We start from the raw sequence: 13478 nt of genomic DNA, 5'->3' as shown, positions 1-13478 counted from the left end.
AACTCATTCTGTCCCTTCTCTCTCTTTGTGATATACACAAAGCACCCTTTTATTAAAATGTTTATCTATACTTAATGTTTAGATACAACAGGGCCTCAGTGTGGCACTGTTCTGCTCAGCAGCTGGTCATAGGAAGGGTTGTTATCATTTCAAAGTTGTTACACAGGTAAATGTTCTTAAGTGATGTTGTGGTCTCTCCTGTAATGAATGCAACAGTACATGTATGACGAGCATCTCTTACCAATTCTTACTCTGTTATGTTCACAATTATATCCCCCTCTTTCATGGAAAGCAGTTTTCTTACCATGTCCATTTCATCCAATATCCATTGATACAGATTACCCAGAAAACCCGAGAGCCTCATAAATATGGATGAGGGGAACTTGATGCAATGCCTATATTCTTCCTCCTCCCACCACCTGTGGTATTTCTCTTATTCATCTATTATTTATTCTCTCTGTATTAATAGTGAATAGTGAATTTTTCTTCTGGTAATGAGAAGGTTAAATGTTTTCTTTACAATTGCCAGCTCTTATGGCTAAGGGGAAACAATAGCATGGCCTCCCTTTGGAATTGCTTTGATCTGTGGAATGTGTCCCTAAGAGGCCTTTGCAGATTGTGATCGATTAAATTGTTGCTGTTAATGTCTGGAGTAAGTTTTGCAAGGAGGGCTTAGAGAGAAAAAAAAGTCTTGAGATGAGTCATAAAGAAATGAAACTTCTTTTGTAGGAAGAGACTGTTAAGTCGCAGATGCTGGTCTAACTGCCGTTTATGGTCAGTTTACATTGAAAATAATGTTTGTCACTGGATGCTTATAAAATAATTGGCTCAGAAACAAAGCTGGCTGCAATGCAGCAATGGTTGTACAGTGTTAGCAATGTGAGTGTAAAAAAGAAGTACAAAAGCACGGTCAAATTTTATTCTTGCTGATTTACTGCATACCTTTTGAGGCTCCTGTCATTGTGGTATGCCAGCACACAGTGTACATGGCATAGTATCTCTGATGTGCCATGTTGGAGTCCTCAAATTCCATCCTTGCATATGAGCATTTTGTTCCCACTGAGTAGATCTGGTGCAGCAGTTCCAAGTGTCCTAGTCCCAGTCAACTTCTGAAGGTGGTGCACTTTCACTGGGGTGGATTTAGCACATGGAACTATCACCATTTAATCCAGCACTTCGGGAATCTAATGCACTTTTGAAAATGTATCTCATCTGGTCTGTTGTTCTACTGCAGTCCTCTTTGCAGCCCCTGCTGGCTGGGAGTAAAATAGTATCAACTCTCTGCTCTGGTCTTTGAGATAGTGCTTCCATGCCTCCAAATGCTTTGTATCCACTTCTTTGGCTCAGCAGATTTTGCTATTTTTTGGCCATGCTTAAAGAAAAGCTATCCTCATTCATAGCTGAGGAAATGAAAGCACAGAGAGGTCAGCTGATTTGATAATTTTGCATGTGACAGCAGCAGGGATGGTTAGCAAAATTTGGCATCTTATCTCTTAATCCAATATCTTCCTCATTGGTTTGGAGCTTCTGGACTTCTCATCTTAACAGGTGGTTTTAGTTCTGAATTTCTCATTGTGACCTTGGGCACCTATGGTAGAGGTTTGCAGCAAACTGGGTGTTATCGACCCATATATGTGGCCTGCCATTTAGGGCTTACCCTGTCAGAAAAGAATAGACAATGATCAATGGGTAACTCTAACACCACTGGCTTTCTAGGTGTCTTTGAGTAATTCCCTGAAGGCCCAGAGATTTAAGCTTTGTGTACAAACTCAGTCCAGGTTGGGCATTTGTTACATTGCTTCTTATAATCCTCTTTGATGTAAAGCTATTAAAGATACTAAACCCTTTTCAATCTCCTTAGTATTGGGAAAACATCTTTTGGATGCTCACTGATTACTTCCTAGCACTGCTGCTATCCAGCAAATGCAATAGAAACACAGACTGGTTGGGTCAGTCAACTGGAAGCTTTATCTTTCCCTAAACATTAAAAGATCCATAGCAAAGTGTGTGTGCGCATGTGCATGCGTGCATTAGGTTTTGGGCTTGGCTTGTTTTGTTTTGTTTTTCTTTTGGAGAAGGCTGGAGGGTGTTGGCTGAGAGTGTTCTATGTAATCAGGAAGCATAGTAACATTGTGCATTGAAATATATGAACTGCCTTTAATCTAGATTGTTTAGATGTTGCTAGGCAGTGTGGATATGGTAACTTCAGCTCAGACTGTGCAAACTTTCAGGGGACTTGGAGTGATATTTAAAACAGACTGCATCACAATGCGTGGAGTAGTATCCTCACTGCATTGTTATCTAGGCTAGCAAGTTTGAATATTTTGTTCTTGTCAATATGTGTGGCTGTTGCACAAAGAAGTTTTAGATCCAGTCTGTAAAATGGAAAGAAGTTAATTGATGGGACGAGATGATAGCTCCTCATGACTTCACAAGGCTCTCAGAGAAGAAACAGCTGCACTGTTGTCTTTGGTATGCAACCTCTTGCTTAAATCAGCAACAATATGGTAAATGTGATACCAGTTTTGGAAAAAAAAGACAGGATGGTACCAGGAAAAGTATCATCACTAAATTTAATTTTCATATTCGCCCATCTGGAAGAAAAAGAATGGATCAGAATTGATAGAAGGTTGTATAAACATGACAGAACAGAAAAGAACTGTTGTGGATTTTCCAAAGTGAAGTAATGGTTCTGCGTCTGCCAGAATACTCTGGGACTGTGTGTAGTAGTCCCCCTACATATTCAGTGACTATGTGAATAAGAGCAATTAAGTTATAGGATGTACCGTGATCTTCCTTACAAGATCCTGGTCAAAAGCGGTAGTAGAATAAGAGGGAAGATCCTTGTATTGAAAGGATTGGAGGCCCAGTTCTTACAGTAGAAAGCTACCAGCAGAGTCCCCCTGGACCTGTTACTCCCAGGAGTTACCAGCAGAGTCCTTCATAATGTTCTAATTATGAAGAATTAATGCGATTGTAAATGGTCTGGAAAGGGATTGAAAAATGAGGAAATAGTTTGCTGGTTGATTTAACATTATCGAAGAGGTTAAATCTAAAAGTGGTTTTTAATGTGTTACTGAGTAACTAAACAATAGATGAAGTAAATGTTGAAAAATGCAAAGACGACAAGAAAAGTGCTTTAACTGTGTGTGCACAGTGATGTGGTCTAAATTAGCTATTACTCTTCAGAAAGATAGTTCTGAGAGAGATGGTGCGAATGGTTCTCTGAAAATGTCAGCTCAGTTGTCAGAAGCAGTGAAAGAATCACATGGAACATCAGGAGTAGAGCGACACTTTGTATTTTGTTCTCTGTTATTTTGGTTTATAAATAAGAAGTGAACCTCTCTTTTGAATAGAGAAACCACAGCTGCATGCAGTATCTTCCCCTGTGTCTCCTTCTCCAAAACCAAACAGACAAACAAACACACACCCACACCCCCCCCATACACCACCCACCCCCAACAAACAAAAAAAACCTGATAAAATATCTGGAAGCTAGGAGGTATACATTGAGGGAGGAATCACCACATTTTTGCCTTGTTCTAGTACCCTCTTCCAGGGCATCTGTTGGTCCATGCCAGAGCCTGGACTCTCAGCTAAACAGAGCTGGCAGAGTGGCTGTCGTAAAACTTGTCTGTAGACAGATGTCCTCTTTCGGATCAGTCACCATAGCAGTATCTGCCAGTGCAGCAAGTTGTGTGAGCTCTGTTTTGAGCAAAGTCAGGGGTAACTTAGACCATCAACTAGAAGTGCTTTGAAGTACTCAAATGAACAGCTCTGTCAGCAGATCTGTGAGGATGGTAATTGCTGGTGAGAGGAGTGTCAGTGAGGAGCAGTATCCATGACACACAGCTGGTCTCAGAGAAGACCTCAGAAAGGAAGAGAAAACTTCCACTTAGAGAGCCTGGGAGAACTGTAAACTTGCTGAGCTCTTACTGGATGGCACATGCCTGCCTACGGCAGTGAATGCACTTACGGCTACCATTTCCAAGTGTAAAGACTGTTCATAAGAGTGGCCGTACTGGATTTGACCACAGCTCCACTTAGATGTCCTACATCTCATAGCGGCCAGTAGCAGAACCCTGTTTTCAGTAAGGATGTTTTTGTTTGGTAAGCTTTTGAAGAGGACTTTCACCACAAGTGGTTTGAGTAGTTTAAGTTTATATTTATGTAAGTAAGCACATATAGAGTATATATCTATGAATGGAAAAGTTGTGATTTAGGAGGATTTGAGTGTTTCCTGACAATACTTTTAAATTTTAGCCCAGTAAAGTTGTGCATGCTCCCCAGCAGTAGCAGTGGAACTGGTTAGTCCATGAGTGAACCTGTTGCTTTATGGCTTTGCCAACTAAGCTTGAGTTGAGTACTGAATGGTGAGCAGATACCTTACACTAATAGAGTCTTAATAGTTTGCTGGTGTAGGTGGAACTGTGGAAATTAGGCTAGATTAACAAAGGCTAATGCTGCTAGCAAAATAGTTAAGAATTTGAATTTTGGTGGTTTAGCTCTGCTTGTTTAACACGACTGTGCCAGAAATCCAAGGTGTGAGGTCTATATCTAGCAGTAAGAACAGCGTACTAATGCTTTGGAGATGTAGCAAACAATTTTAATGTTATTTTACAAGTAGTGAATGATCCGAATGATCCTAGTAGAAAGTTTTGCTTTTCCTTTTGCCACAAAGGAGAACGTTATGACTGCAAAGTTAATCTTTTTTTTTTTTTTAATTTCTTCTTTTTTATAGCTCATCTGATGAGGTTAGTGTTTCAGATGTGCCTGAAGACAAATGAACTGAATAGCTTATAGTTTGCAAAGTGCTGCTGCTGCAATTCGTTATTATTTAGAGGCTTCAGGAAGAAATTATTTGATTTAAACACTCAGTCCTCCACTTTGAAGTCAATGCAAATTTGTCCATTGCTTTCAGTGAGAGCAGGATCAAGCCCAGATTCCTAAGATGTCTTTCTAGGGTTTCAAAATTAGTTGTAGGCTCACTAGTCAACATCCTCATTCAATTTTCATGTTTGTATTCCCTTTCATATGCACACAGACACATCCATATGCACAGGAAATCCTGTTTGGGGGTCCTGCCTGGAGTCTCCTTATACCACTATTATTAGTGCAGTCAGTTGGTAACTTGTCTAAATCTGATCTGGGCACGTCCACTCCTTTTCTTCCCCTCCAGTGGGTTGATTTACAGTACTCTGTCTTCCACTTCCAGCTGCTGTTTTCAGTTAGTTCAGCAGCAGTGCATTTCTCACCGTCATTAAAGTGATGCCTGTGAGCTGGAGTAAATTTACTCTACTGACCGCTTGCCCAAAATAACAATGTCAGTTGAGCCTCTGTTTTAACGTGTCTGTTATTTTGCTTTGCCTGTCGTCCTGGCCTCCCAACACAACACTTATGACCTACAGACACTTTGTTTTAGTGACCACAGTGTTTACCTGTGGCTCTGAGGAGGCACCATAAAACTGTTAGTCCATTAGAAGGTCCACATTGTCACGTGGACATTCGCCACCAAGCTGTCAGCTCTTCAAAAAGATTACAAACTGGTTGGTTGTCTTGTGGCTCAGTCTTAGAACTGAGTAAATCCTTTTTTGCCGAGAGATTCTTCTACTCACAATGCATCTTGGAAGAACATCCTTGTCCAAGAAACAGCTTTGTATGAAGTATAGTGCTTGAAAGTTCATATTTTTCAGTGCCTTCAGTGTTACAGTAATTTTTCATCAAATGTGCTCCATTTGCAAGTAGATTTCCCCCTGCTCCTCTTTCCTAAAGTTACTCTTGTTCCTCTCTCAAATTCTGCACTAGTTTTAAAATCCAAGTTCAAAACTGCCTGTAGGCTGCACATGATGCCCGGTGGCTATGGCGTCAACCTCTGCCCTCATTTAGTGTGGGCTCCATTGCTTTCTAAAGTAATAGTCATCTGTTTTTATTATATCTACGCTCATGCTTTCTTAGCTGTGTGGGCCCTTGCGCAGACACAGAAAATATAATGCAGGTAGAACTTCTCACTGAACTTAGCAACTATGGCTCTCAATGCATACAAGCCAAGATTTAAAAATACAAGTAGTGATTTGGGGGTTTGCAACTGGACATCGTTAAGGGGCCTGTGTGACAGTCAACAAAAGGTATTTGTTTATATGGTCATCTACTGTTTCGAAGGATTTTGATCAGTGACCTTAGAAGTCCTTTCCACTCTTATGTACTGGATCTGAACCGTGAGAAACTGTCTTCAGAGTGATAATTGCCAAAAAGTGCTGGTGGTCCTTTTAATTCCTATTCAGAGGGAGTAGGTGTGTGGAGTGGAAGTGTACCAGCTTTACATGGTCACCTTCAAAAGTGGAATTGCCAGTTAAATCCTCATGGTTTTTTCCTGGAACTGTTATGAAGCTGTGTGTGTCTTTCTTTAAAATAAGAAGTGTGATGCTGCCATATCAGTGTGTCAGACATCCAGAATGCCATGCTGACAGGATGTCGTTTTCTGCTTTTCTGGTAACGTGAATGGTATGAAGCCTGAGAAGGTAAAAAGGAACTTTCCTTCCCTACCCATTGCACACAAAAGGCTGATGCTCCTAAGTGTGTGAAGTCCTTAGATGGCAGCAGATGATTGCTAATAGGATACTCAGTCTTTCATCCCTGGATCACTAGTTCAAATGCAGGTCATGTCAGTAGCAGTAAAGTCACTACTATCTGGCTGTTGTCTGGCTTGTGAGATGAGCTGAAGTGTATGTCTGAATTTTGAACCCAGGCAACTGTATCATTGCAGTTTCTATAGAGCGGATTGTAAATACTATAAGCTTAGTGTCGGTATCATAAGGAAATGAAAATGCCAGCAGGTCTTACACGTGCCTACAGATAACAGCAGCTGGTGTGAGCTGTCCTCAGGTTCCCTCTGGTGGCTGAACGAAGTGTGTGACTGCAGGCCCTGGAAGAGGCGTTTGCTGCCTTTAAACCTGTTTGAACATACACTGAGTTTTTATCCTCTCTGAGGAACCTCTGTCGTATTTAGGAGATGGTCAGTACTTCTGGTTTTGCTATGCTGGCCACCATCAAATTTCTGGGCATTAAGTGAAAATTCTCTGTGATGTGTTGCCATATGTACCATCAGCTTGGAGATACTCCGTTTCTTTGCTTCAGAGGACAAAAGAGCGTACTGTTGCAGACTGCATCTGTTGAGATTCACTCCTTTATCAAAACACAGGATTGTAATACAAGCTGGGAAAGAAGCCCAGAGTAAAGTGAGGTCACTGGTTATCTCTATTATGCTGCAGTAAGGGAAGGGATCATTACGAAAATAGTGTGACTCGGGGAATTAGTAATGAATTAATATTTTCTTTATAAATGTCATGCTTTCAGTATAAGAAGAAGTTCTTGCTTTTGTGTCTGTATTCAGCTGATGAAAAGGGGCTTTTTTGGTTGCTGCTGAGAAAGAGGGCATGCTGCTGGAAGTCACTGACAGCGGGTGTTGTCACCCCTCAGGACTGGCTGGTGCAGCAGGTGAGCCAAGAATTGAATGGAAACTGGATTATGTTCTTCTCAAGAGGTGATCTTTCCAGGTCAAGTTAAAATATCTTTTGATATTTGTTTTATCACTTAGGATGTTCAGGCTGTTACTGCCCACTGGGTAAATAGAGAGCTTAGTTTTCTGAATCTGGTCTCTGTCATCCTCACCTGTCTCCCAAATATACATTTGCGATTTCAGGCATTCTCAGGGTGCAGTGGTTGCTGCCAATGCTCGTTTAGTATAGAGTGCTTCATTAAGTATATGCAAGTACTTGGAGTGAAAATAAGAGCCATCTTTAGCTACTGCTAATGCATCTTCTTTCTTGGTTGAACCTTATTCTATCAGTGACAGTCTGGTACATCCGAATATAGTAGATCCAGCATCTCCAGATGGGAGAAGGATCCAGAAGGTCCCGTCCTTGCCCAGGCTATTCTTGCAATTGAATCTTGTGAAATGTCTGATACAACATGCACATGTTTGGTCTTAACTTTTTCAGTTGTCCTGGAAAGAACTGAGCAAGACTTTAACTCAGTCTTGTCACAATGGGATAATTATGTTTTTGATGAAGCTAGAGATAAAAACACTAGCCATTTAGTTACTTATACCCTCCTGGCTTCTCTCTGGGTCTACTTATTTCTGGACAAGGATTTTACCTGATGTTGCTTGATCAAGGCTCATATTTAAGCAAAAAAGTCATCCTTACACTGGAATAAGAGTGTACACAAACACTATGGAAGGCTTGATCTTCAAAGGAAAGCTTTATTAGTTAATAAGTGCTTTTTAAACAGATAGTTACACTGGTTATAGAGTGGAGTTAGCAAGACAGGGATAATGCTGGTATAACTGTACCTGCTCTAGCTATTTGAGACTATGGATGAGAAGCGGGAATACTTCCAGCCGTGGACATCTTCATGGGAGGAAAGACCACAGGTTCAAGATGGATGGGAGTCATAGCATATTTCAGCCAGGTCTGTGATCTGGAAAATATGGGGGGCTGAAACAGAGGTGCATTATTCCTGCTCTGCAATTTGGGCATGGGTAGTGTGACCTAGTCTCCATATTAGATAGTGTTTCAAGATCTTGGGTAAAAGGCACAGCAGTATTACATCCTGATTTTGTCCAAAATGAGCAGAATTTTGTTAGCTGCTTCCCAGAATGTGATATCTGCAACAGTGCACTGCTTGGAGAGGGGCCAAATCAACTGTGACTGTGATTGGGGATGAGATTAAGATGGAAATTTTGGTCCTCAGAATGTCCTTTTGCAGGATGGTCAGATTTCAGTTTAGATCAGGATTTCACAAATATTTCTAGCCAGAAGAAACTACTGACAGTGTCAACTTGCAGGCTGATGCCAGGCAAGCAATGCTTCATCGTGGTACCCCTGCCACAATTTAGGAACCTTGATCTTGGGACAATCTCCTAACATTCCCCATCTTGTTTTCCAGATCTAGAGACAAACGGTGATCTCAACAGTGATGACTTTGAATATGAAGATGAAGCAAAACTCGTTCTATTTCCTGATCACTATGAAATCTCATTACCCAATATAGAAGAGTTACCAGCACTGGTCAGTGAGTGTGTGCAAGTGGTGATAGGAATTGTCTCCTGCTTAAGTTTTTATCAGGATGGTGCTTTGTTTTCTTATGTGTGGTGCTTGTTTTTACATAAAGACCTTTCTTAATCATCTATAATAGAGAGTTAGCAGACTAAGTCTGCTTTGTCTTTTTTTCTTGGATTTCCTTTTACCTCCTGTATTCCTTCCCTTATTATGATGCCAGCTTGTCCCAGGAAAGCTCACATAGTACATGTTGTGCTTACTCTCCTGCTAAAATAATAACAACTGCAATGTAGAAGATTCATGCATATTTAAGTATATAAATAGTCTTACTGATATCCAGTTCTGTATGTGGTTAGCAATGGGCTGAATGCCAAGTTCTGTCCTGTCACTGAATCATGTTAAGTTTTGATTGACATACATTTGTCTTCCAGGTGACGATAGCTTGTGATGCACTCCTCAGCGCAAAATCACCCTACAGGAAGCAGGACCCTGACTCCTGGGAAGAGGAGCTGCAGGCATCTAAACATGCCAAAACACTTGTACAGTTAGACAATGGTGTTAGAATTCCCCCCAGGTGAGGGTGATAAGGTTTGTTCATTGTAGGCTCTCTAATACAGTCCAGAGTAACAGAACTAAAGCCAGCAACTCAGCCAACAATACTCTTGCATTACTCCGGCCTGGGTGTGTATGTTTGTTTTGACCTACCATAATTGGAAATACAGGACTGATTCCTGCCTTACTTACTTCTGTTGTTTCTTCCTGTTTTCTCCTGCAGCGGTTGGAAATGCTCAAAATGTGACCTGCGGGAGAATCTGTGGCTAAACCTGACAGATGGTTCTGTGCTGTGTGGAAAGTGGTTCTTTGATGGCAGTGGGGGGAATGGGCATGCAGTGGAGCACTACAAGGAGACAGGTTATCCCCTGGCAGTGAAGTTGGGAACCATCACTCCTGATGGAGCAGGTCAGCCACCTGGCAGGTTCTGAGATGGGGTATCTTTTGTGCATGAGACTAACAGTGTATATCTATTACCAAGTGGGTTTGTGCTTCTAGTGCAAATGTTTGAGTGTGTGGTATGGAAAGAAAACCCTGTGAGTCTGTGAATCTTGATTGGGGTTGGGGGGAATGACACACACTCCATTCGGAGAAAGTCCTTACCTTTTTTATCTGTTCTCCTCCTCCTGTTTTATATTTGGTGTAAATAGTCTTTTGGGTTTGTATAATAGTAGATTTATAATAGAAGAATGGTATTATTTTGAAACAGCAGAATCCAGAGAAACAGTATTTTTCAGTTCTGCTACATTTGCTAGGGCAAATGGTTCGGTCTTATGTAACATAGAAACAATGACAGGGTAATGGTTTTTAAAGTCAGAAAAGTCTGTTCTTAACAGACTTTATGGGTTTTTTTATCATACTAGAAACTGCTATTTTTCCTTATTGTTTCAGTGACATTTTGTTCAGTCTAATGAACGCTCATCTTCATGGGGCTGCTGTGATACTCATTTGTAAACCGCCTGATGATGTTGAGAGGGGGAAAAAAGCTATAGATGTATCCTTGTTTGCATATTTTCTGAGTGTGATGTTCTGCAGAGTTGCTGTGGAGAGGATTATGGTGTGTGAGGATTAGATGGAGTAAAAACATGAGAAGCTGAAAAAGTCATAAGCGAAGAGATCCATTGCTGCAGCTGTACGGAGAAATAAAAACCGGAAGAACACATAGCATGATTATATTTTGGTTTTAGTGCTTATGACCATGTGGATGAAAAATAGCTGTTTAGAGCAGCCCCTTTTTTTAACACACATCAGTTGAGAGCTTTTCATCTTCAAGTCCTATTTAGTGTCAGGGAAAGGAGACTGTAGTCAGATTCAACCAGCTGTGCCACAGAAACACTGAGCAAAATTCATTCTTTTCTCTCCCAGATGGAATATTTTTTCCTTGCATGAGTCTGGTCTTGGATGATTTCTATCCAAATCTCTCAGTTATTGAAGGTGTTTAGGATTTGCCCCGCTGTAAGTTTCAACTACATCCTCAAAATAAACAGAATATTCTTTAGTGTTTTTTCAATTTTTTTCTCTTTTCTTTCTCATCTTTAGCAGCACTACTTGTTTCCTTATGGCTGCTGTCCTTCTGCCTCTCACCGATCAGCTGCTTCCTCTCTTACATGGCCTTTGGGATAACAAAGGACAGGCTGTCATCCTTTCCTCTGAATGAGGGGCACCAGCTGTTCTCCACAGCCCTTTGTTCTTCTGGATGACGTTTACTTGGTTTCCCTATAGAAAAGACTTCCCTCCCCCAACCCTCCTTATTTCCTTTTCAGCAATTATTCTCTCTCTGATCTATATTGCAGTGGTAATCATAACCTCTCGATAGGGCTGGATGACAGATGAGCTTCAGGAAAGAGGCTCCATGGCTGATTGTGACGCAAAGTCTCTCTGGTTTCTGCTTCCTGGGCTGGAGGTGAAGAGGTGATGAGAGAGGAGTAATAAACATTAGTCCCTCTGCTGCATAACTTACTCCTTTTTCACACCGGTAAGAAGGAGAAAGCGGTGGTGCCAGTATTCCACTTACACTTACCCTACGTGTACACAGAGGGAGCAGAGGAGAGTTCCTTGTCTTTCCTTGAGAAATCTGTGTTGTATACATTATGAAAGATTTCTGGGGCGTTAGCCCAATTTTGTAGCATTCTGTCAACAAACAGATCTGGGATCAGGGCAGAAATTGAACCAAACTTCTGTCGTTCACCCTTGGACCTTGGACAGGATGCAGGAGAGAGTCAGAAAAGTTGCTTGCTTCAACAAGTTGAGTACTACTTGGCAGACTGTGCTACCTGATGCCTCTCTTGACAATGCCATTAGATTTCATTTCAAGTCATTGTGAGGTTGCGTGTTTGAAACTGGTTTGAGGAATGGAATGGGGGTTTGGCAGTGGGAAGCCCTATTTGACAGGTACTTGAATGAGTTGCTTTGTGGATGCCAATCTCAGCAATTGTCAGATACTTCTTTGGGGGATCCTGAGCAACTTGTTTCTTCATGGACAGTGTTGCCATTGCCCGTTATCGTTTAAGTAGGAAGGAGTGATGTCTACACAGCCAGAACAGGTGTAAATCTTGAGCTGTGGAAGAAAAGGAAGTACAGGTAGCATTGTCATTTTTCTTTTCTTACCATAATATAACTAATAATGATTATTCTCTGTTTAATAATATTCTGTGTTGTCTGTCTCAGATTTTTCTTGGGTTTTTTGGGTTTTTTTCTCCCCTTATATTCCTCCCTTCTTTCCCTTTCTCACTCTAATGATATCAGCTTTTGTGTGTCACATTTGCTGACCTGTCTACATTCTTCATCTACCAGCGTCCGAATGACAGCACTACAGACCTGTGTTTGGGGGCTCTCATCTTCTTTCTTTGATTTTCTGCGCTTTGATTATTTTTAAATAAATGAATTCTGTCTCTCTCCCATGAATTTGAGTTGGCTACACAGCAGAAAGTACTAAAGTATATGACACAAGAGCTGAGCTTGAGCAAAGATTAATGTGTCCTGTGTTCCATTTCTGCTGCTCTGGGTCAGTAGTCCTGGATGGCTGCGCTCTCTTCAGTTGCCAGAGCTGAGGAAAAACAAAATCAAAGCTTCCACATTGAAAGTAGTCACCCAAGATCAGTTGATGTGTAATCTCACTCCATTAAGTGTTTGAACTTTACAGGATCTTTTGGCTGCGCTGTGACCTCACCAGAAGACTATGGGAATGTTGTGATCTCCTGTGTGTGGATGAACAGTCATGTCTTCTGGGCACGCTTGCTACCACACAGTGGAATTCCAGCAGATGGGCAGCTACAGCCACACACATGCCAGAGGGGTCATCAGGACCAATGTTAATAGAGGGTCTGATGGCTAATCAGCAGCTGGCAGCACGACTCAAAAGCACAATTGCCTGGTTTGAGAGATTTAATGTTTTTCATAGGGCTGGTAAACTTTAAAAGTTGTGTTATATCTTTAAGGTCTTGGCTAACCTTCAGCCTATCATTTCAGTGTGGGTTTGGTACTAGCAGACTTCAAGGAGACTGCCTTTTTGTTAAAGTCTTACATAGGTGATGGGCTGAGTCAGAGCCAGGGTCTGTAGTTGCCAGGAGAGGGCTGGGTAAGGACCCTTCAGAAGTGGTATTTGTGCTGTGAACAGCCTTTATCTGCATTCCTGTTCTCTTCTCCTGAGTTTGCTTAATCTTTCTCCTGGCTAAAATTTCTCTCTCAGCCTAATTCTGGTCATACAGGGCAAGGTCACTGTGAGAAACTCTGCTGGGCATGAAGGAAACTTGGCTGAGAGAAGTGCAGGCAGACTGGCAGAGAGATTCTGGATTTTGTATGAGTAGAGACCAAAGCAAGGAAGTAGTTATTCACTACAGAGGAACAGGCCAGAGAAGAGAAAAGATG

The 13478-nt window shown here is 41.4% G+C and overlaps 1 protein-coding gene across 1 annotated transcript in view; it reads left to right on the top strand.

The window, feature by feature from the left end:
- The window catches only part of USP13 (ubiquitin specific peptidase 13), a 54745-nt gene that overhangs the window by 17312 nt on the left and 23955 nt on the right, over positions 1 to 13478 (top strand). Inside the window, exons 4-6 of the mRNA XM_075157332.1 lie at positions 8947 to 9068; positions 9491 to 9633; positions 9835 to 10019. Of these exons, the coding sequence (XP_075013433.1) occupies positions 8947 to 9068; positions 9491 to 9633; positions 9835 to 10019 (450 nt within the window). The remainder of the gene's footprint in view (positions 1 to 8946; positions 9069 to 9490; positions 9634 to 9834; positions 10020 to 13478) is intronic.

This window comes from Calonectris borealis, chromosome 9 (genome assembly GCF_964195595.1).
Source record: "Calonectris borealis chromosome 9, bCalBor7.hap1.2, whole genome shotgun sequence".
NCBI lineage: Eukaryota > Metazoa > Chordata > Aves > Procellariiformes > Procellariidae > Calonectris > Calonectris borealis.
This window is presented reverse-complemented; position numbering and strand designations above follow the sequence as displayed.